This window comes from Penicillium robsamsonii (genome assembly GCF_028829455.1).
Source record: "Penicillium robsamsonii strain IBT 29466 chromosome Unknown utg000005l_segment0_segment0, whole genome shotgun sequence".
Classification (NCBI taxonomy): Eukaryota; Fungi; Ascomycota; class Eurotiomycetes; order Eurotiales; family Aspergillaceae; genus Penicillium; species Penicillium robsamsonii.
This window is the reverse complement of record NW_026643223.1, coordinates 4,024,599-4,047,822: the sequence shown is the minus strand read 5'-3', so window position 1 is coordinate 4,047,822 and position 23,224 is coordinate 4,024,599. Positions and strand designations below refer to the sequence as shown.

The 23,224-nt window shown below is 48.9% G+C and overlaps 8 protein-coding genes across 8 annotated transcripts; 4 read left to right on the top strand and 4 right to left on the bottom strand.

The window, feature by feature from the left end:
• Positions 1 to 1,960: 1,960 nt before the first annotated feature.
• On the bottom strand, positions 1,961 to 2,782 carry N7447_009556 (uncharacterized protein; the record flags this gene model as incomplete). Its single annotated transcript, XM_057233818.1, has 1 exon — positions 1,961 to 2,782. One exon carries the CDS (start codon positions 2,780 to 2,782, stop codon positions 1,961 to 1,963), a length of 822 nt encoding a protein of 273 aa, XP_057083360.1.
• A 1,837-nt stretch (positions 2,783 to 4,619) lies between these two features.
• Positions 4,620 to 7,418, top strand: N7447_009555 (putative arsenite resistance protein Ars2; the record flags this gene model as incomplete). Its single annotated transcript, XM_057233817.1, has 3 exons — positions 4,620 to 4,719; positions 4,777 to 6,791; positions 6,843 to 7,418. The coding sequence occupies 3 exons, from the start codon at positions 4,620 to 4,622 to the stop codon at positions 7,416 to 7,418; spliced, it is 2,691 nt and encodes an 896-aa protein (XP_057083359.1).
• Positions 7,419 to 7,814: 396 nt separating this feature from the next.
• N7447_009554 (uncharacterized protein) lies at positions 7,815 to 9,089 on the bottom strand (the record flags this gene model as incomplete). The annotated part of the gene is made up of 1 exon (XM_057233816.1): positions 7,815 to 9,089. One exon carries the CDS (start codon positions 9,087 to 9,089, stop codon positions 7,815 to 7,817), a length of 1,275 nt encoding a protein of 424 aa, XP_057083358.1.
• Positions 9,090 to 9,727: 638 nt separating this feature from the next.
• Positions 9,728 to 11,405, top strand: flbB (the record flags this gene model as incomplete). Its single annotated transcript, XM_057233815.1, has 5 exons — positions 9,728 to 9,813; positions 9,987 to 10,147; positions 10,195 to 10,282; positions 10,330 to 10,884; positions 10,943 to 11,405. 5 exons carry the CDS (start codon positions 9,728 to 9,730, stop codon positions 11,403 to 11,405), a joined length of 1,353 nt encoding a protein of 450 aa, XP_057083357.1.
• An 873-nt stretch (positions 11,406 to 12,278) lies between these two features.
• Positions 12,279 to 14,136, bottom strand: N7447_009552 (eukaryotic translation initiation factor 3 subunit D; the record flags this gene model as incomplete). Its single annotated transcript, XM_057233814.1, has 2 exons — positions 12,279 to 13,849; positions 13,929 to 14,136. The coding sequence occupies 2 exons, from the start codon at positions 14,134 to 14,136 to the stop codon at positions 12,279 to 12,281; spliced, it is 1,779 nt and encodes a 592-aa protein (XP_057083356.1).
• A 1,626-nt stretch (positions 14,137 to 15,762) lies between these two features.
• Positions 15,763 to 16,234, top strand: N7447_009551 (hydrophobin family protein; the record flags this gene model as incomplete). The annotated part of the gene is made up of 3 exons (XM_057233813.1): positions 15,763 to 16,012; positions 16,067 to 16,131; positions 16,193 to 16,234. The coding sequence occupies 3 exons, from the start codon at positions 15,763 to 15,765 to the stop codon at positions 16,232 to 16,234; spliced, it is 357 nt and encodes a 118-aa protein (XP_057083355.1).
• A 1,151-nt stretch (positions 16,235 to 17,385) lies between these two features.
• On the top strand, positions 17,386 to 18,099 carry N7447_009550 (uncharacterized protein; the record flags this gene model as incomplete). Its single annotated transcript, XM_057233812.1, has 2 exons — positions 17,386 to 17,883; positions 17,941 to 18,099. 2 exons carry the CDS (start codon positions 17,386 to 17,388, stop codon positions 18,097 to 18,099), a joined length of 657 nt encoding a protein of 218 aa, XP_057083354.1.
• Positions 18,100 to 21,646: 3,547 nt separating this feature from the next.
• On the bottom strand, positions 21,647 to 22,707 carry N7447_009549 (cytochrome b5 reductase family protein; the record flags this gene model as incomplete). Its single annotated transcript, XM_057233811.1, has 3 exons — positions 21,647 to 22,209; positions 22,273 to 22,350; positions 22,419 to 22,707. The coding sequence occupies 3 exons, from the start codon at positions 22,705 to 22,707 to the stop codon at positions 21,647 to 21,649; spliced, it is 930 nt and encodes a 309-aa protein (XP_057083353.1).
• Between the last annotated feature and the right edge of the window lie 517 nt (positions 22,708 to 23,224).

Here is a 23,224-nt window from a genome sequence, read left to right as displayed (position 1 = left end):
TATGCTCTATGCCCCATTTGATGTGCTTTTGTCTGATATGCTTTTATCTCATGTGTTTTGTCTGATGTGTTTTTGTTTTGATCTATCTTACCGCCATTTCCCCTGATGTCTGTTTATATTCGCTATGCTGGGACGATTTATTTCTTCTTCATTCCCCCTCTTGCCTATTTTGTCTCTTCATTCCTCTTCTCAATGGTCACTCCCTAAGTTCATGGGAGAAACCTTGTACAAGAATGACCATTTCAAAGCATCTACAATCTCACCCTGGTGAAAAGCGATATGTGAAACTGGGGAGATAGCATGCTCTGCTTTACTCTGCTGGAAATTATCTCGCCTGTTGGCCCTCATATTACATGTAGGGTTAAGGGCACATGGTTGTGCTTGATATGCCACCTTATAATCTTCGGCAGTTAGCAATTGGCTAAATATTCGATCTTCGGATGTGCTATCTCCATCTTTCTGTCTCCATTCTATTCACCTTTATGTTTCCATTATGAATATGCTTCTGGCAATCTCTTCCATATTCTTCTCCTATTACATCCCCATTTCCTCCTTTCATTCTGTTTCGGTGTCTCGTGTTGCGGGTTTATGGGTCTCCGGCTGGGAATTTTAGAGAGGGTCTCCATCACTGGAAAAACAGATCGGGATATCGGTTTTCGAAAGACTGGTTTGTGTCATGAATATCATTTGAATTTTAGTATTGATGTTTTGTTCCTTTTCTTCCCTTGGATCCTTTTGTGTTTCGGTTAGGATCTGGCAAGGCGATGGATGCAAGGCAGGATGGAAATTGGATTGTAGATTTGGAAACCCTGGGTATATTATGCAGATACTTATACTGTCTTTTCACCAGAAATAAGATGCATTGATCGTCACTGGTGCATATGTTGTACATATGCTCACTCCTAAGTGAAGTGAAGCCATGACCATGTGGGTCGGGCTCCGTGGGTAGAGAAACAAGGAAAATAAAACTCGGAGTCTCCCAATATCCCAAGAGTGCTTGAACACTCGTGTCTGATTGAGGCATTACACGGATCTACGGATCCAGCGATGGTCATGTGGCTTGGTCAAGTTTGTTTTCTGTTGTTTGCTACCTTGCTAGCTGATACTCATTACTCTTTTGGTCACTAAGGGGTCTTAGTTCTTCATACATCGGTAGTTTCTGGTAGCGTATATGAATAAAGAGGAATATTATAGGAATGTGATGATTCAAAATTGGGGACTCGACATGTTAAACATGTATCCAATAAAGTCCTGCGCAAGAAATAAGATCCTAGTATGCCTTAACTGTCAAGTCTATTATAGACGGCATATAAGTCACTGGGACCCCAATGCCCTTGGAATCAAATTGCAAGATAAAAGCTAAGGAGAGTGTGAGCCCAAGAAGGGCGTGAGCCCAAGAAGGGCGTGAGCCCAAGAAGGGCGTGAGTATATCTGAAGTTTCCGGTTCACCGAGGTCTAGACTTTGCCACGACAGGTGGTGGAGAGATGGAGTATGTGACAAAAAGGGGTGTATGAGATTGAGAGAGGAATAGATGGAAAAAGACAACAATCAGATAAGAGAAATATATGAGATTGGTGGGAATCAGAGGTGCTGAGATTCTTGCTTCTACCTGGAAAAGCTGGGTATGGTCTTCGATGGCAACACGGAACAAGGAGGAAATGAATTCCTTCACGGTGGTGCTCCGGGGGTTGAAAGTCCTGTAAATACTGGAACCTTCCAATCGGCCACAACAGTGTGAGGAAATGTTGGGCCGAAGATATACCAACAATAGAAGCTGGGAGACACAAAGTGATGGTTGAGCTAGGTGTACAGTGTCAATAGCGATCTGGCTACAAAATCCGGCATCTGGTTATTGAACCATGCATATGTCAGATTTTGACACCGACTGGCAGCAAACATCCATAACACCACCGAGTGAGCACTGAATGAACGGCCATGAATTCTGCAGTTCGCCAGTTCTCATACAGCTTCCCAATCCATGGCATCGACCATGAACCCCCAGTCCGCCTCGGAGCTTGCACCGTCTCTAGTGAGTTCCTCCGGGCGGATACACTTGTCGACGTGCTCCTTTGCCCGAATGTACGATTCTTCTAAACCGCCGAAGATATCCGAGATGATGCCCTCGAAATCAAAGCTTGCAAGTGTCACAACGTCCGTTCTTTCACCTTGCTTTTCTCTCTCTTCCCTGGTCAAATCTGCAGTTTTCCATCTATTCCGCAGTTCCTTGGCCTTTTGTAATTGCAAATAGACTATGCCACCGCCAAGAACCGGGGATAGTGGGGTTGATTGCTCCCGCAAGGCCTCTAGCACATTGGCATGGTATCGATGAATACCAACAGGCCGACCGATGCCGTTTCCATTATCTGGTGGTCCTCGAGGTGACGATGTGACCGAGATATTGAATACTGCCAGTAAATGGACAATGGCACGTTCTAGTAGAGCATAATATTCGTGGAAATCGATCTTGAACATTATTTCAGCGTGGGCGACATCTTCCGCCGATACGAGCTCCCCAATTTCCAGAGTTGCAAGGCGGTATCCCTCAGCTAAAAACGGGAGTTTCCATCGCAGCCTGGCGACAATTTTCATAAATCGTGCCAATTCTTCGGCAGGCGGCAGCAAACGGCCATCTTGGGGTGTGATAGTGGCCGGGCGGATGCTGCTGTTACCGGCGGCATTGGAGTTGTTGGAGGGCCAATGCCGGGGAGAATTTTGGCTCGCCGGGTATCGTTTATTTCCCCCAGTTCCGGGTGCCCAACGAGAATTGAGCAGACCTGACATGGTCGTTCGTAGGTAAAATGTGGCGGGTTATGCTGATGTGATTTGGTGGGCGTGGTGGTTCTGCTAAACCAATCAGCGGTCAGCATGGACGTATGAAATATAGTGCTCGTCAAAGACCTGGGGAAATTGTAAGTTGAATTCTCTTACCTTTGTAGGTGTTGTCTGTCGAAATTGAGGGGAATGTATACCTATACATGGTATATATTACTGTATCATGTCTCCTGTTATCACCTTTTCTTGTCCTTGTTGAGTCTTGAGTAGCCTGTAGTTCAGTCTGCGATTGAGTGAGTGCCAGACCAAACACCTTAGCTAGGTATGCAACTGCGATTTCTGTCAAAATAATCAAATGACAGATTTTACGACGAGGGGAAATGGACCCTAGTGAAACTGATCTTCTTTGTTTGATAATGACTAGATTAGGCTCTGACTCTTAACACAAATATTCTCTTAAGATTGAATGTCATCTATACCTTTCCCCTCGTATCCTTAGCCTCAATATATATAAAAAAGAAAAAAAAAAAAATACAAGCCTTTCGGCTATATATAACTAGAAGACTGGCGGTTACTGGGAATATTATAGACGTGCTTTACAAGTAGTGTCTGTGTGATATATTGATGGTGCAATTGGGTTCTGCCCAAGTATGGAGTATACAATGTGTATGTGTCCCTAAAAAACAAACCAAAAAGAATGTGCGTTTTTTTGGTGATTCCGTACTCCAGGGATCCATGCAGGATGCATCAATTTGTTTGCCAGCGCTAGTCAAGCGAATGGTAACCAACATGAATGATCAGGGGACCAAAAAAAACCGAAAATTTCGATAGGCGGTTGAGTGAAAAGGAGTAGCACAACACCGAAGCAGACTTCCATGAAGGAGATCATCAACAAGATTGAAGTTGTCAGGATCTCCCAACTGTTACGGGAAGTTATACTTCATTGATATCCGAGATATGAGAGTGACTAACCCGGGCTCTCACGTTCTACAACTTTAATGGTCTTTTTTCTTCCCCTCCCCCCTACTTATTTTATTCTTGACTTTCACTGCTAGAAATTGCAGATTCAACTGTTGCCCAAGTTAGGGCAGGCAATTGTCATCTGGACTTGTTCCTGACAATCCGCCAATCAGCGGCCGCCGTTCATCCCCGTGACGCTATACTACTTTCGGTCAAGCGCCCCAGCTCTCTCCAGCTTCGTCCGCCTCCTCGGCTTCTTCCCTTCATCACCAACTGTCGTGTGTCGCTCGAGGCTTCTTGTAGGTGGCCCTCTTCTTTCTCCAATTCGGTTTCTGTTTATTCTTTGGCTTTCTCCCTTGCCCCTTCTCTTTCTATCATCCTCCGCTCCTCTGACCCTGCTTTTCCAATCCCCTGCTTCATCTTCTTTTCTTCCTAAGCCGTGGCGCCAGCCGCGCATTGCTGGATCTTGTGGGCTATGACTCCTTGAATGCATAACAGCATTGGCTCTGGCCAGACTTCTTTATAATCTCTCTTTGCTATCCGAAATCACCTGCTGCAAAGATGTTCCAAACCCCTGCCAAGTTCCAGGGCCGACATGTCGCCAGCAGCAGTGTGTTCTTGTCTCTCTCTTTTCCCTAAACCCCTGCCTCTGTTATTCCTCATGAACTTTCCAGCCGCCACCATCGCTATTTCGCTCTATGAAGTTGCTTGGTCTGATGTTGACGAATACCGAATCTTAGCTCATCCTGCGGTCCCCGACTCCCTGATCGATTAACGCAGACGGTCCCATTTGCGCTTTATCTACCTGGGCTGAGTCCTTGGACTTATCGATACATTGATCGCAGCGAAGGCGATAAAGTATACCTATCTCGGAAGGTTTCAAACAATGGATTCCTACGATGGTTATGGATCTCCCGGAAGGAACCGTGAATCAGATTCCTTTGGGGGACGAGCCACAGGGGAATCATACAGACGTCGGTCGCCCGGTAAGTCTATCATTGAATATTGTTACAGAGAGGTGGGCGAAATTGACTCTTGACCAGCCTCTCAAGATCGACGACGTGCACGGCCGCGTTCCCGCTCGCCCGTGATTGACCGGTACGAGCCTTCGGAGCGTCGCTCTCACCGCGAGGACTTTTACAATAATTCTCGGGAGCATGCTGCCCGAGAGCGCGAAGACCGCCGACGTGCCCCCTCGCCAACTGTCGCAAACATCGACCGCTATGTGCCCGGACAAGACAGCGGTGGCGGTAGCAGCCGTCCTATCCACACCAACCCGATGCCCAATCCTCTTACACTCGATTTCCAAGTCGGGTTCAATTGGTTCGCCGAGTGGTGGAGATTGGAGGAATCCGTGAATGAGGAGAAGGAGCGCGCCAAGAACGGCGGACGTCGAGTAAAGGGAGAGCGTGAGGCGCGCGAAGATCGCGAAAAGGAACGCGCGCAAATCCAGGCAGCTTATGATACATACAAGGTCGATCTGCAAATTCGACTAGCTAGGTTGTTTGTCCAGCAACACCGGAACGAGGAATGGTTCAAAGAGCGCTATGTTCCTGAAGTCAGAGATCCTCTTCGCGCCCGCCTCATGACGGCTCGACAAGGCGCATATGAACAGTGGGAGCGTGATATTGAAAATAACCTTTTCAAAGACTTTACCCTTGAGGGCATATACAAGAGTGATAGTGACGGTGCCGGTGGTGTGGTTGAAAAGGAGGAAGGCGAGACCACGGCTACCGCTGAGACCATGGGTGTGCTTGACCTACTTCCAGTCCGTGGCGGAGACCTTCGTGACGAAGCTCTTGGTCAGCCTGCGCTCCTTATTAAAACCCTTGCACCCAACGTCAGCCGCAACAAGATCGAGGAGTTTTGCAAGGAGCATCTCGGCGAGGAAGATGGAGGTTTCAAGGGCCTCAGCCTCAGTGACCCCAACCCCTCCAAGAAGTTCCATCGCATGGGATGGATCATGTTGCATCCCTGCGCAAACACCAGCACGGTGGAGCGTGGAGATGGCCGTGAGGAGGAAATTGAAAACATGGACCACGATGGAGGTGCCAACGGTGGTGTCACAGCTAACCCGGCTGAGAAAGCTCTCGAGGCTGTGAATGACAAGACCATTCATGATTCCGTCCACGGTGACTTTGTTTGCCACGTGGGAATCCATGTTCCTCCTGCTCAACCGCGCAAAAAGGCTCTCTGGGATCTGTTCTCCTCGCCTGAGCGAATTGATCGTGATCTCGAACTGGCCAAACGTCTAACTGCTAAGTTGGACTCCGAGATGAATATCAGCGTGGATGGTTTCACTAAAATCGAAGAGTATGTTGACGATCTGCGCGGCAAGGGTGAACTCCAGCCCCCTCCTACGGGACCAGTCAGTGCCAAGAAGCAGAGAAACGGATATAGCGATGAAGGAGACGAAGGAGATGAAGGGGAGATTGAGGAAGGCGAAGAGAAGGAAGTCCCAGACGAGGAAGAAGTGGACGATGAGGAACTTGCAGTCAAGAAGAAGAAGCTAGACTTGGTTGTTGAATACTTGCGCCGGGTCTACAACTTCTGCTTCTTCTGTGTCTTTGAAAGTGATTCGGTCCATGAGCTTGGCCGCAAGTGCCCTGGCGGACACCTTCGCCGTCCACGTACCGGACTTTCCACTCAGGCCAAGGAAGTAGCCCGAGCCAGCGCCCTTGGCCAACCGTTCCCGGCCAAGAAGAAGGAACCTAGTGAGGAAGGTGAGGACCTCTCTTCGCCTGTCCAAGAGAAGCGTGGACAGCGCCATGGTTCCAAGTCTGAACAGCAACTGCAGCGTGCCTTTAACTGGGTGAAAACCTTTGAAGACAAGTTGCTGCAGATCCTGGAGCCAGAGAACGTCGATCTCAGCAAGCTCGGCGGCAAGCCCGTTGATCAGGCGCTTGAGGATGAGCTCCTGAAGTACATGAAGCAGGAGGACGACTCCAAGTACCGGTGCAAGGCGCCTGAATGTACCAAGCTTTTCAAGGCCGAAGCCTTCTGGCGCAAGCATGTCGAGAAGCGCCATACAGAGTGGTTTGAAGGCATCAAGAAAGACGTAAGTTTGCACCCATTCAACAATGATTTTCAGTATTAACAATTATCATAGCTCGCATTGGTGAATGCCTATGTCTTGGACCCTGCACGCATTGCCCCATCCCGATCCGATGCTAACAGCAACGGCCACTTCCCACTTGGTGGACAAGGCCACACCGGCACTCCTCGTGGATTCAGCCTTGCCAGTTTACCTTACGCCCCCAATGGAAACGTGCCCACCTTCCCCCCAGGCATGCCCGGAATGATGGGCTCACACGCCGGCGGCTGGAATGGAAACGCAATGGGACACGACGGCGGTCTGCACCAGCCCGGACCCATGCGCCGCGGCCAGAATCGCAACAACCGACCCGGCCCGTATGACCGTCGCCGATTCAATGGCAACGGCAGACTCAGTCCTCCCCGCGGCATGTCGGGCATGTACGGTGGTGGTCGTCTCCCGCCTCCTGGTGTCAACGTCCCAGCTGGCCACCCCGCGGCCAACATGGCCGCCGGCAATCCGTTCCCAGACTCCATGAGTTCCAACGGAGGTCCTATGGCGCCGCGCGAAGCTGTCCAGGGCCGTAGCCTGAAGAGCTATGAGGATTTGGATGCAGTCGACACATCTGGCAGTGGCGAACTGCAGTACTAGTTGCATCCCCTGATTTGATCAATCTTTTATTTCTCTTTTTTTTTTTTTCCCCCAATTGGCGACCTGGCGCATCGGAGGGACCATCGGAGACTCGCTCACTCCAACTTGCTCATTTATTTATTGAATTCAATCATTTTCACTGATCGTTACTTGCGAAACCTTGCCTTTTCTTTTTATCTCCTTGTTGTTTATCATCATCCCCAACGGAATCTTGTTCTCTTTGTCTTTTCCAGCATGTACAATAACCCTTCTTTTATCAAATAAGGAATCGAAGATTCAAAAATATCAAGTCACATTATTGCAATGCAACGCGTATGGGGGTATAGATGTGTTATACATAAGTTTACAATTTCCAACGAATATCAAGATGCCCTCTTCCTAACCAACGACAACGTCCTACGGCATCTGAATAACAACCTCTTCTCGCGAATCCCGCCACTGAACACCCATCCCACGAATTCGCCGTTCACTCGCCAAGAAGAGCAGAAGGTAAACGTGCATGGCGACCTCGCCCCATGTATAGACTTTTAGAGAGAGGTGTGTGTCAGACGAGATCGTTAATGGGGTGGGCGTGCCAGCTTCGAGAATACACCAGACACCCCAGCCCGCACGGCCATCCCTGCCTACAAAGTCCGAGAGAAAGGACCAGAAAGCGTGGAAGAGCGGGGAAGGCCAGGTTCGGTATTTTTTTGGCCTTGGCTTGGGGTTTGGGGTTTGGTCCGGAAGATCGGCTGGATCTCTGTGTTGTTGTGGCTCGATAGCGAGACGCACGAGCCAGTAACCCCGTTCTAAGGGGTCAAGGGGCCGGGATTGAGTGGATGGTTTGTAGGTGCGTGCTGGGTTCAGACGCTCTGTGAGCATGGACAGGGTTGGAGTGATGTGTGTAGTGAAAGGGGAAGTGGAGATTGGGGGTCTTGGGGGGTGGATTTCGAGAGGGAGAGTGGAGAGGGTGATGGGATTAAGGGCTGGGGGGATTGCAGGAATGGGAAGTGAGGGCGTAGTGTGGCTGATGGAGTAGTCTGGGCTTTTGCCTTGACCTGAGCTGGATATTTCGATGGGGGTTTGGGGGAAACCAGTGGGGAAGCGACCATTATCCTGATTCTGGAAGGGGGTCACCCTGTGAGATACAGCGGGCTGGTCCGCTGCAGGTTGATTTTCGTGAATCGAACCCGGATTCGCCTGATCAGGCGAGGCCGGGGCTGTGCGACGTCGTTTAGGAGGAGGTGGAGTAGTCTGAGATGGAGACGATAGTGCTGCATGAGATGGGGAGGCGTAGACTAGTTGGGCGATCTCTGGCTGGGAGTCTGGGATGACGCTGATGAGACTCTCGAGGGAGGAATGATTTGAGATGATGTGCTCCCCTGGAGTCGCGCCATCCCTTTCAGGGACCAGGTGACGATCCGAGGATAGGGTCGTGTATGCGGGCCGGAGCGCCTCCCGCAATATTGGCGAAGCCTCGTGTTGAGTCGTCGGGGGCACCGAGGAATGTTCGGAGAGCTGCGGGTCTCGATTGGTGGGACCTGAAGACTCGATCTTCATCAGTGGCTGGCATGAGGCACACTGGAATTCCAGGATTGCGCCAACTTGGGCCCTATAGCGTGCATCATCTTGTGCGGTGCTTGCGGCGGCGATGTGTACTAGAATCTCAGAGTCGGGGACTCTCCGTACCATTATGAGATTCGATGCGGACTAGTGGGATCAGGGCGCCGATCGTATTTGTCAAAAGAAGTCGAGCAGAAGGAGACTATTGGATGCAACCTAGAGGTCTCTATGGATGAAATGATTGGTCAGCTCGTTGGACTGATCACACACTAAATCTCGCACGTACCTGGTACTTATAAGGTACTTGCATTATCGTGTTCGAATGGCCGTTGAAGGTGGTACCACCCATGTAGCGGCTCCCCAACCCCAGAACACATGAAGGATGTAAAAGTGTTGATTTTCTCTGTTTCTGTTGATTTCTATTTCGGCCTATTTGTGTGTATTCATTTTACCAAATGTGTAGAAGTAGGTTATACCCAGTTTCTACTTCAATCCCTTCTAGGCCAATTAATGTGTACTCCAGCCGGCCGTTTGTGCAGTGGATCCCTTAAGACAGATCGAACGCCTTTTTTTATATTAGAAAATCGAGTTTAATACGAAGATAATGAAAAAAAGTAAAAATAAAAGAGTTAAAAAAAAGGAGTCGTACAAAATTGGGTCCATCACATCCACTTTCTTTCTTCCTTATACTCTCCAAAGCTCCATACTATCTCGACTAGACTTTCTCGACTTTACTTAACCTTCTCCCTTACCTCTCCAAAACTCTCATGGCTCTCAGTGGTGGGGTGTACCCCATGGATCATCCGATGGAATATTCTGGTGAGTCTCTGGTCCATTTTGCAAACACTCTATCGTACGGGTTCGAATCTCCATGAGTTTCGGGTGAAGCTTAGAATTACATGGCGGGTTTCCCGTTATCGCCCAGGAAGCTATCCAGATCTGACCGCTTTTTCCCGCGGGCTTTGATCTGGGCTCTCTCCAAGAACCAAATATCCACTGTTTATCGTCGGATGGCTGACATTACAGCACCGATGTTCCTCCGGCCCGGCCCACGGCCCCGGAGTGCACGGTGCGGAATATGGTAGAAGAACCACATACCCCATCGAACAAAGGCTTCGGCGCGGAAATATTCAAGCTCTTCGGAGGCGGCAGTATCGGTAGTAATGGGCTGAAGAAAACTACGCGAGGTGAGTGATCCTAGTCACTCGATCGGACCCCAACTGAGCCTTTCCAGATGGGCAGCAGCCCAAACGTCGCGGCCCCAAGCCGGATAGCAAGCCTGCACTTACCAGGCGACAGGAACTAAACCGCCAGGCCCAAAGGTACATATCCCGATTTGACAAACATCGGGCTGGACTAATCCATATAGGACCCATCGCGAGCGTAAGGAAAAATACATGAGAGGTCTCGAGGTCGAGGTATCGCGGTTACGAGAGGCCTACACCACCGAGATTATGGAAGCCAACACAGCAATTCACCAACACAAAGAGATGATGCATTGGACACGAGTGGAGAATGAAATCCTGAAGGAAATCCTCGCAGCGAACGGAATTCAATACGAAGCTGAGGTAGAGCGCCGCCGGGTGGAACGCCCGTTCCAGTCGAGCCCTGTTACTGTCGCTCCCAGCAGCACTGCGTCGCAGAGTGCTCCTCTCGCTCACTCGGCCAGCAACCACAACACAACCCCTGCAACTACGATATCATCCGGGATGAGCCCCCGCGCCAATGGCATGGATCACTCCGAGATCTCGCCCACGATTGGATATGCGTCCCAGCAGCCAGTGTACCACGCGAGTGCCGGCGAGCATTCCATGAGCATGGATCATTCATCCCGCGGGCCTATCGATACCATGCAGCCCATGCCAATTACGCCGGGAGGTGTCTTCGAAACCGACCCACAATTGCAGGTTGACTTTATCCTAACGTGAGGCCCATTCTACTCTGATAGCCAAACGCACAAGCTAACGAATATATTCCTAAAGACTCGAAGGCCCCTGCCGCGAACACACAGACTACCTCTGCCGACGATCAATTACAGAAGCCGACGACGAAGACATGCCGTTCTCCGGACACGCTCTGATGGCAACATGTCCGCCGCCTAGCTACATTGCGAAAACTACACATGAACAACCATACCCACACAAGGCCCCGGACCTCCCGCACGCAAACTTAAGCACACTCCTTAACCTCAGTCGACAGCTCGTCACGGACGGACAGATCACGCCCATAATGGCGCTGCAGTGTCTCAAGAACCACGAGCTGTACCCGACGCTACGTCGCGACGACATCAAGATCATCATGGACACGCTCAACACCAAGGTCCGCTGCTACGGCTTCGGCGCTGTGGTCGAAGACTTTGAGTTGATAGATTGTCTGAGCAGTGTGCTCGGCACCAAGGTCGAACTCGGCGTGTCCGGCACAGCCGATGACTCGATGTATGGTTGAGGGTCAAAGGCAATGGAAATGATTATGATTTGATGTCTGCAAAATCCTATCTTTTGTCTTTGTGTTGGCTACTGGGGAGTGACTCGGCGCCTTACTGTCTGCCTTTCGGGTTTGATTGTGCTTGTGCACTTCATTTTTCGATTCTCTATTCTTTTCTTTCTTTCTTATTATCCCCCTTCTTTCGTTTTCGTCTTTGTGACTCCCGCCGAGGGGGTTGTATATAAGTGAAAATCACCGTGGGTCCAGATCAGATGTACCTGGACAATATCTTCCCTTTCTTTCTGATTTCTCTCCTGTCGCTTACAGCTCTAGGAGCAGCCAATTATATTGCCTTTTAATCTTGCTTCCCACACTCTGAATACACCACTCTACTATAACGACACTTGGGGACTCAAATGTCAGCAAACAACATCCCTCGTATTCATATTCCAAAGGGGGATTATACAAACAAGCCATACACTCAGCGATGGCCATAATGCTCCCCACGTATGACTGCAAAAGCTCAGAAAGTCACCGAGAAGGCACCCAAGACGTCCCTTGTGTTCCTCCGAGCAAGTTGTACAAAAGTTGGCTGTGTTACTGATGCTATGGGCATCACCTTTCGAGATCTTTGCATCTATAGGCAACCCATTTGTTAATGGAAGCTCATTACCAAACTAAATCCTCGGAATCTGTAGACCGCGTAACAGACTTCGTAATGGGGGGACATGTCAAATAACCAAGGCTATGATAGTTATTATAGTAAGAGTGAAGTTCGGTGAACACAATTTATTGAATAGATTATTGGTCAGACTCTATAGAGAGTATAAAAGCGTCAAATTTTGGGTCGAGTACGTATGCACATTCAAGGAGGAACATAAGTCATCAAAAAGTCTACTCATCAGCCTCATCGGACTTCTCATCCGACTTCTCCTCCTCAAGCTCCTCATCCTCCTCCTCGAAAGTAGTAGCAGGGACGCTGTACAGACGCAGGACAGACTTGTTAGGGTCCTTGATGAGAACGTACTTCTTGAGCTTCTCGGCGGGCTCGTCGGAGTCAAGAGCACGGATACGGTCAACGATAGTACGGACAATACCCCAACCGTTACCGAGGTTAAGGTTCATCTGGCTAGCGAACTCGCGGGGCTTGTAGCCAGCAACGCCGAGAACGACGTGGGCGGCAGCAGAGCGGGGGTTGACACGGGAGACGAAGCCGAGCTTCATGCCGTCGGCCTTGGCCAGGATAGCCTGGGTGGTCCAGCGGGCGAGCTTGGCGCTGTTGTTCTTCATCTCGGTGGCGAGGACGGCACCACGCTGGGAGTTGAGCTTGCTGCGCCAGTCGAGGGCACCGCCGGAGCCCTGGGCCTTGGGGTCGAACTCGTTGAGGGCCTTGATGATGAGCTGCTGGTCCTCAGTTCCGGTGGGGCCACCCTTCATGACGGCGTCGACCTCTGTGCGGACGATCATGGAGACGGGCTCCTCGTCGCGCTCGAGAGAGATATCGAAGCGACGGTACTTGTAACCCTTGGAGGCGAGGGGCTCGGTCTCCTCGGTCTCATCGTAGAAGGGGTTGGGCTTGGCGAAGTTGACCTTGGACTTGTCGGACTCGATCAGAGTCTGCAGGGCGAAGTTGTGGTTGATGATGGTGGCCTCCATGGCGAGGGCGTTGGGGGTGTTAATCTGCTCCTGCTTGCCGGCGGCCTCGGCGGCCTCGAGGGGCGCATCGATGGCGTTCTCGTTGACGCTGACCATGTCGAAGGAGGCACCGTCGCGCTTGTCGAAGTAGATCTTGTCGCCCTGGTGGACGATGACGATATCCCAGGAGTAGACACTGCGGGTGGCGCACATCAGCATGGACAGGATATCGGAGGTGGCGAAGACGGTAGCGGCGTTCTTCTCGGAGAGCTCGTTGATGACGGGATCCTGGGAGGTGGTGACGTTGTAGGCAGCACGGTCGAGGGCCTGCATTCTGCGCTCGGCGTTCTTGACAGGGGGCTTGTCGTAGGACTTGTCGTAGTAGTGGAGGAAACCGTAGGTCTCGAGGTCCTCGCCCTCGGGGGCATCGAGGTTCAGCTTAGAAAGACGAGTGAAGTCAACCTCCTCGAGCATAGTCCAGTCAGGACGGATGTTGACAGAGGCCTCGCGGATGCGCTGCGGCTTGTCGTAATCTCTCCAGCCGAAACGGCGGCCACCACGGCCACCACGAGCACCACCACGGTCACTGAATTGGTAACCACTCTGCTGGCCGCGGCTAACGTTAGGACCGGCACGCTGGAAGCCACCACGGCCACCGCGCTGGTTGGCAGCACCGCGCTGACCACCACGGCCACGGAAAACGGTGCCACCGCCACGGCCAAAACCGCGCTTCTGGACACGAGTGTTGTCAACAACGGAGAAGGAGGACTCGTCCTCGGCGGCAGCGACAGTGAAGAGGTTGGAGGTACCGGCACCGTACACCTGCTGGTCTATTGAGACTGTTAGCCATTGCTATTCGACCGATAGAGCAGTTTGGTGGGGAGGGAGAAAAGGTGAAAAGGAACATACCTCTGAAACCACGGTTGTACTGAGGACGCTGGTTCTGACGCTCCTTGGACTCAGCAGTCCAGTCGGCCATGCGACCCAGCTTGTCGCCCTTGGAGAAAGGAGCGTATGGCACGCCGGAAAGCATGTTATTATCGGCAGAGGTGGAGGGGCCCCAGGTGTCCTCCGAGGGGAGGGAGGCCACCAGGTCGGCGAGAGAAACGGAAGGCATTTTTATAATGATCTATGGGCAATCTGCGCTGGGCAACTGCTCAAAAATCAAAAAGGTAGAGGGGTGGTTGATTGATAACCCCGGGGAATGTGGTGTGGATTAATTGAGGCGGGAAGTTTTTTGTGTCGCGAGAGTGTGGCGGTGTGGATAAAAGGTGCTCCGCCACAGAGACACCGCCACATGTTTCCATATCAGCCCTGGTCACTTTTCATCTTCGTTATGACTGGGATGTATCTGAATTTAACTAGATTTTTGAGAAAAATTGCAGGCCGATGAGGATATTGAGAACGGCGAACGGTGATCCATCATATTCTGGCTCCAAAGCTCACCATGAGAATGCCTTGTCCTTTCTCCTTTCCCGGCACAGCATCGAATTGATAAATATTGGGAATTATCGAATCTCCTGAAAGCTACGAGCAGATGATGTCAGATGTTGACATCCAATTTTAGGTGACAGACTAAATTAAGGCACAAAATCGATAAACTAACTATCTGCTTCCAAAGTTTGATCGAATACGTTCACGTAACTCATTCTAACACACTTATCAAGATCGCCATGGCCCATGTCGACAATCAGGGGAAATCCACATGTACAAAAATTCAAGCGAGCCAACGAAGAGCAATGGTCATCCAGATTGACTGCGCCCAGATCGAAGGTTACCAAGACCTTGGGACCATCACAATGTCCATCTCGATGGTGCCTGCGAGCTACTTCGACATTGTGCAATCAACGGTGCGAGTCTTATCTCCAATATCTCGCTTTGCTCGTAGGATCGGATCCGGATCTACCGCAGTATGCGCTCGAACGGGAGGAAAATGACAAATCACAAGCACACTATGGAGAACATAATTACTTTTTGTTTATGTATCAATTGAGTTATGCGGCTGGTTGATAGTGTCGATTGGAGGAAATGGACTCTGCCAGTTCCTTACGGTGGATCGACATCTTGGCAATTCTGATTCGATGCCACAGGGCAGATCCTCCCGGAAATTGGGTCCACTGATAAGGAAACCCCCCATCCGGAGACATGGAGAGGAAATAACCGGGGCCCCAATGGATATTTCCTTTGTACATTGACTTGGCATTGACATGGAGCCAGTGACTGCAGGCCTTTCAATGATATTGAGCATGGACCATGAGTGATCGACAGCCAAGACAGCTCGCTTGGAACTCATTTGGATCATGGATGTGCACATCATGAACTATGTTGGATTCGATCTCAGGAACCGGTTCAACTATTTCCGTCACAGGAACCACCATTCCAGCGCCTCTGTACCTCGGTTCGAGGCCAAAGCCTCTCCATTGGCCTCTTACATTGGGGCCAACTGCTATCTAGAGTTTCGCAGATCTTCTTGTCCACCGAGATGGTAACTTCTCGGACAGTCATTTCTACACTTCACAAATGGATGTTTCCATAATCCGACACCGGTGATAAGGGTACTCTCAATTTTGGACATAGGAGTCGTCTTGGGAGCAATTGATAGCTTGGATGTCTCGTCGCGAGAGCTATATAAGGATCGGGGACATTCCACGGATCCTAGATATCATTCACAATCGCAATCATTTCTTCATTGCAACAATCACCTCTCTTTCTTCAAACGAACAACTCGAAAACTACCCTCAAAATGAGACTCTCCATCCTCTCCGTCCTCTCCTTCGTTGGCGCCGGCATGGTGTCCGCCCTTCCCCAAGAGTCCAATCTCTCCCTGAAGCGCTCGGATTCCACCAAGAGCGGCAAGCCTGATACCTCGGAGTGTGTCGGTCCTCTCCTCTGCTGTGGAACCCTCGCTACTCCTCTCGACCCCGTTGTCGACCCGATCTTGTTGGCTCTCGGCATTGATGTTGCCAACATCGTTGGATCCGTTGGTCTCTTCTGTATGTTTGGACACTGTGGTATTTACATGGGAATTCGGTTAACATCTCTCATAGGCCACGCATACGAGAAATCTAGCTGTGATACCGAGCCCCAGTGCTGCACCGAGGCCAACATCCTGGTAAGTGATACCTCTTCAAGGCAGACCCTTCCGTGGAGAGTGCATACTAACTCATCTCTAGGGTGGCACCGTTGCCCTCGGATGCGCGGATCTGAAGAAATAGGTCCGATTCGTTGAAACTGTTGGCAGATACTCCGTATATATGAGTCTCAAAGCAGACTTGATACATCTGCTTAATCACCGATGCACATTCTTTCCTGGGGAATGCTCCCTTCTACTTTATATATAATAGCAATAAATTCTATTGAGTTTATACCTGTCAGATTCAGATGCTTCAATGTCGAAAGTTTAGTATCCACTTATACATTTAGTCAATCTGTTGCATACACTATGGAGTATAACATCGGATTCGATATTTCAGGAGTTTGCCGTTAGTGCTAAATTTTATCATTGATTCCGTGCAGCCAACTAATACAATACTGTGTCGCATTCAATCTTACTATCGGCGTCATGGGGTAACAAGACCATATTGTTGGTGTTCATCTGTGACACGGCCCTCTGAGTACCCACGCAAAATTGTCGAATCCAGAGCATCTCATTACACTTCTATCGGTACCAGGTTTGTCAAAGATGAGTGTGTTGAATGCGATAGTGATTGGCTCTTCAATTTCTCGAATTCAACCTGGGCATCGGAGTGGAAAGGTTCTCGGAGATAAACTGCTTTGAGTCTTCTCAGAACTATTCAGTATGTGACAACTTGATATGCCCATGTCTTTTGTCTATTGCCCCGCATGTTCAAAGGGGATGCCTGATTTGCCAGGTCTCAGCTTGGGATAACTTAGCTTCCATTTGTAGAATCCAACCTCTTCTTTACTCCCCATTTATTTTTCCTTCCTACTATCTCCTTAAGAGCCTTCGAATCCATCACTGTCCAATATTCTCACTTTCAAATTCTTCTCTAGAGTTATTGCACATAGGCAACGGATACATATCGGCAGCTCTAGGCCGAAGGGCGAATTTGGATTCGGGATTGAAGAGTTTCGAAAATTGGGGGATTTTCTATTGTTTGAAGATCCATGTACCATGCCTGAGAATGCTGGCCGCAAATGCAGGATCTATGATCGTCAAGCCTCGTAGATACAAGATGAGTGGTGAGTATAAAACGCTCATACTTGTGTTTTCAACCCCACATGTAAATATTAGGCAACAGCTTTCCTCTCAATCCCGGACTCCCCCAAAATATTTATCGACATTTAATTTGGTCTAATACAGATGAAAATTATATCTTTATTCGAGGTTTTGAATCCTGTTATTATGGACAATGACAACGCCCAAAGCACTCCTAACAGGGATGGCAACACCATAACCCGAAGCTGTCTAACCGACTGCACTATCAATAATTCCTGCGTGAAGCGATCCACGCTAAACGAGTGTGTGTTATCAAAGGTGGAAGATGTGAGCCGACTCACAGCGCAAAAGTCCCAATTCCACGACACGGCCATTGTCGAGCGCAGCGACATCACAGAGAGCACTATACAAACACAAAGTTCGGTATGCCGATCCACGATCGCAAAGTCGGTCATCCAGGACAAAAGTACAGTCAAGCGGAGTACCGTGACTGGAACCACAGTCTCAAACAGTCAACTCGAGAGAGCTACCTTGGCGAACTGTGTTATCACAGAGTGCACTATCGAGCGGTGTGACTTTCAAGGACTGGTTCTTAAATATGGCATTTGGAAGCGTAATGAGTTGATCGGGAAGATTGGGAATCATGATCCTATTTTTATTAGGAATCATGGCCCACGGGCCGGGGTAAGTTAATCGCATGTGGATTATCATGAAGCTGTATCGGCTGACTATCTTCAACAGCAATCTGCATCTGTGGCCGTTGGATCTACCATTCCTGGGTTAGATCCCAGGAGTCATGCTCGGCAGGGTGACCCTCCTCCTAGCTACGATGATGACTCGTATACTAGCGGGGATAGTGGGGTTGATTGCGGCGGTTTACCTCCGCCCTACAAGCCTTAACATAATGTGGAGGAGTGGCTTGTCTTGATGAGTTACAGGCATTTCTTTCTGTTCTTTTGATACCCATGACCTGGTGGCGTGTTTTCTAGCAAAATAGTTGAATCGAAGAATATCATGTGGATTGTAAGCAGGAGAATGACTTGCAAGGCATCTAAATGCTAGGATCAGCGCTGGACAACAAATGGGCCGAAAAATGTAGGGCTTGGGTCTTCCGGGGTGGGGAGAAATCGGGAAAGTATGACAATCAAATATTCAATAATAGAGATTCACACTCTAGATATGTAGCTTAAAGGCCATATGAAAGGCCAACAAGAATCTGAAAAGACACCTAAAAAAGATGTTGCATGTTGCACTAAGGGTTTGCTTGCTTACATGAAGTTTGTCAGGTCTTTCTTTACTTATTTGAGATTCTTTGCAGGCTGTTGTCCCTTTGTCCTGTGTTCTTGTGAAGCTATTTAGAGAGCTTCATCGCAGTCAATCATGAATACAGAAGCGCTTCTCTCTTCTCCTGGCCTTCCATTATATCTGTTGGACATTGGACTATCTCATGATTGATTGTTTTCTTGCAGACTGGGCAGGTTGTTTGACGATTGTTTGACGATTGTTTGTCACACACAGGGTATAAATACCCTGCTTCTTCATAGATTAAATAGCAGAGAATTCTCCTTCATCACCTCTCCTTCATAGTTTAAAAATATATTTCATTACAAATATACAAGCAAAATTGTTGGATGATCCCATCCCCCATTGCTTGCTGGGAAACCAAGCGATTGTCCGCCAGAACTTGAGTAATACCTTTGATTATCACATTTCTTCTCTTCAATTGATCATTCCTTTTGCTACTCAACCGCCTGGTGTGAACTACCGGCTAACGGGTTGACGTTCTTACAACCAAACCTCACTTCTAAACCACACTTACCGGTCATTACCACCTTATACCAAGCGTTCCGAGCCATTACCAGTTACGGTGCCATTTAACCATACCCGATGGCTTTGCCAAATTGCCCGGACCGGATACAAAGAAAAGGCAGAACACTGAGGGAAAGGACGAACCATGCGGGAGCTCAAGGAGATTGAAGGGTGCATCTGGGTGGGACGTATCCTACCAGGTATGGATCGGACTTTCTGATATTCAGAAAGAAGCTGACACAGCCAGCCCACAGAAGCTCACTTGGAAGCTAACAAAGTTTGGTTTGGGGGCTCTCCCTTGAGACTGAAAGGTCTCTTCCGCACTGCGTATTTCTTCCGGCGCTGTTAGTCTACATTGACTTGTCTTGTGGTGGTGCATTGTTGCCCCAGGCATCGACCCTCAGTTCGGGAGTTTGCTCTTTTCCCAATACAACTCTCTCTCTCTCTCTCTCTCTCCTGACTTTATGAGGCTTGTAGCCTCAATAGGTTATGAGCACCTCAATTTACCTGCTTTCATTGCTTTCATTGCTTTCATTGCTTTCATCAACATATGAGGCATTTCTTTTCGAATTCCGGCCGTTCAGAGAGAGTGACGGCGGAGGAACCTGACGAGAAGCCGATTGGACGAGAGTCGAGCCACTGTGGGCAAAGAGTCGAATCCCTTCTCTCACAACCAATCATCGTCGACAAAAGGATCTACAGATATCAGATTTCGGATTTAGGACTACAGAGGGACCCAAACCTCGCTGTCGATTTCATTGTCACTGTCGAGGGCTCCTGCCCTACAGTTAACAATCAAGTTTTTTGGGGGGCATTACCCCACAAACACGAAAAGAACCTTCCTTCACTTGACAACCTTTACCTGACAACCAATTCCTACAACAACCCTATAATAATACGAAGAACCAGATCAATCTAGCGCAACCCTATGGGGCCCAGTCGTAGTAGGAGGAAATGATTAGACGATTGTTAAGGACGCAGATCAGACAACTACCGGAGGAGACTAGGGGGAGGGGCTGCCAGAAGTTGGCAGCTTTGTCTTGTACAAAATTGAGCCCGTCCTCAAAGAAAAAGAGGATTTGACACCTGGGCAGCTCCAGGAGATCCGAGATCTGCGGAGATCAATTGATATCAAGAACAATGAGCTGAAGTCCGTCAAAGATCCGGTGGCAACGATGACAATAAACGACTTCTTTACGTACTGCCAGGAAATAATTGACGGACTCGGGGCCAGCGGGACAGCCCGCAACCAGCAGCAAAGTTGTCAGTGAAAGCCTCAGCAAGGATCCGACAACAAGAAAAACAGATTGATGAGTGCTCCCGGCAAAAGCGCCCAATATCACGTCAGAGACCGGATGATGGCGAAATCCGCAGACTGAAATTTGAATTGTGAATATGCATAAGGGAGACGACAAATGCATAATATTTGACAAATCAAAGGAAAGAATCATGAGAAATATTACAGAAACAGGCAAGTTTTAATATGCATATCAAAAAACTTCAATTAATATTGATGCTACGCATGATTTCTGCACTTTGATAGGTGATTCTCTCGGAGTTTGTACCTGGGAGGGTGTGTTGTGATGGTGCATTGGTGCCTCTGGCATCGACCCCTCAGATAGTTCGATAGTTCGGGAGTCTGCGCTTTTCCCAATACAACTCTCTCCCTCCTGACTTCCTGAGCCTTGTAGCCTCAATAACTTGTACTATGCAACACACATCTATGAAGCCATGTGGACCTGGTAGTGCAAGCGGACACGATGTCTCCTCTGGTTATTCTTGTTCAATAAAGAGAGGAATGCCTGCGCAAATCCTGGGGCATGGAAGTCCGAGGACGACAACTGGACTAACACCGACTTCAACCGCAGGCAGTGGGCACTAAACCTTGCATCTGTGTCGGGCTTCAAGCAGCAAGGAAGGCTGATTTGAAAGGAGACTTCGAGAACTGTCAGCCGAAGTACCGGGATTCAAAGCAGGTACGGAAGAAATTCAAAAGCAAGTTGACACAATTCGATAAATTGGAAGACAGTCAGATCACCATCTTCAGAGTGAGCGAGCCGGGTATCGACATCCCTTCTTCTCCAGAGCAAGAGACCCCTATTCAGCAAGATATTCCAAAAGAAACAGCTTCTCCTATCCGGCAGATTAAGATTTCTTCAAGTCGTGAGATCACTCCAGTTACTGCGAAGACAAAGGTATCACCTGGTCGCGATGTTATCTATATCGCCTCCTCTCCTCTCCGTCCATTTCGACCCATAGCAATCAACAGTCTGTTTCTTCATAGCAAATCTATAATCTGTATTTCCCTTGAGTTACTGTTATTAATTAAGACTAGTATTATACCCTGCGCTGTCTTTTTCTGCGTCCCAGCCGAATCTTACTCTATTCAACTTAAGCTCAAAGCCATTTTCTATTAGTGAGATACCTAGTTCTTTTTTTCCCTATGTTTCTGGCTGGGCACTAGGTGGTGGTTGATTAATCAATATTCGATTCTATTTCTAGATCTAAGTCGAGTGTTAAAATGATAGTTGCAGTCTTACAGAGAACCATGGATTCATTCGAGACGAAGGAAATATATGAAGACTTCAGAGCCACCCATTCAGATAGATCGAAAAAAGAACAAATAGCAAACGAAAAATTAGAACTTGTGAATCCGGTCCGCGGCATAACCAAGTTCTTCTAGAACTCCCTTCTTGCTGGAAGTCCAACCTTTACTTCCAAAAATTGCCGCCTCCATAGCGGGAGGCCCACACAGGAAGACCTTGGTAGTCTTGCTATCTTTTGGGCCTAGCAATTCCTTTTCCAGCAACTCCTTGGTGATCTTGCCCTTGATAAACGGTGAACCCTCAACCGGATCTGAGACTGTATATACAACCGTAAGACGATCGGGGAACTTTCGTTCAAATATGTCGAGTTCTTTCTTCATGACGAGATCCTTGTCGGTGTTGACTCCGAAAATCAGCTTGATCTTGCTTTTGTCGTCGGGGTTGTTCAGCATCCCTTGGATCAGCTGATACATAGGGGTGATGCCGGCACCGCCAGCGATGAGATTGACATGTTCGAACTCATTGGTTTTCCACCTGTAACTCTGCATAGGTCCTCGGATTTTCAGTGTATCGCCAGGCTGGAGAGAGTGCAAATATCCGCTTGCTCTACCATTGGGATATTTTTTGACTAGGAGCTCAATGTACCCCGGCTCATCTGCACATGCATGTCAGAACAAAAGAGGATGGTTTCACTCGGGAAATGCAGTTCAAAGCTTACCGAAATTGTTGATTGGGGTATATGGCCTAATTACGGGAAACCAGGCGTCTTGTGGCTTATGAAACGTGAGGATGAACGCTAACATTGATATTAGCTGTTTTTCTTATGTTTTCGCTTGTCGTTCGTGAAAGCGCGGGTAAGCTTACAGGTCAAGGAGAGACCCGCGTTTGAGGCTGGATCTGGTAATTGGAAACGCAGACGTTTGGTGTTGTCGTTCACTTGTTGGGAACTTTCTAGGCGCAGGGTGTGAAAGCCCATTCTTCCTCCAGGGCCGAAACCAGGACCACCGCGACCACCAGGACCCCCACAAGGCTTTGGGGATTCTGCAAATGCTTCATTGCGAAATGAGGCTCTTCGAGCAGCGCATAGTCCAATTACACCGACCACAACGACTGCGGCAGCAGTCTTTCGAGGAAATGGGCGTACTCCAGACATTATTGTATTGTGAATGAAAAGTGAAAGAGGAAAGAAAGGGAAGAAGTTGGGAGAAATGAACTTGAGAACATCTGACCCTACGTAATATTTGCATCTGACGTCCCTGCAGCTTCGTTTGTGGCCTGTTGGGGCTATAATTGCCCGTGTTGGGTATTACATTTAAACGCGCTAGTTAGGGATCAGCGTTGGATTTGTATGGCAATCCCTGATTGGATACGTTAAATTATCGGGGCCCACTATATTCTACTCCGTGCTTAACACGGGGTTTGTAAGGATCGACTAAACCCGATGGTTCCCTAAATATTGAAATATTCGATTATATGTTTCGCATTACTCTATTGGCCATTACTCTGGAAATTACTGAAACTAGTGACCCCTTCTGCCGCCTCATTGCAGTTTCAGGCTCGGCATAAAGACCTAAACCCGAGAGGAATGACACATGCTGCGGACCCTTTGACGTAAACCCCCAGGTTCAGGAAGTTATTCGTAGCCCTTGTCAATCTTGTCTCAATCTCCA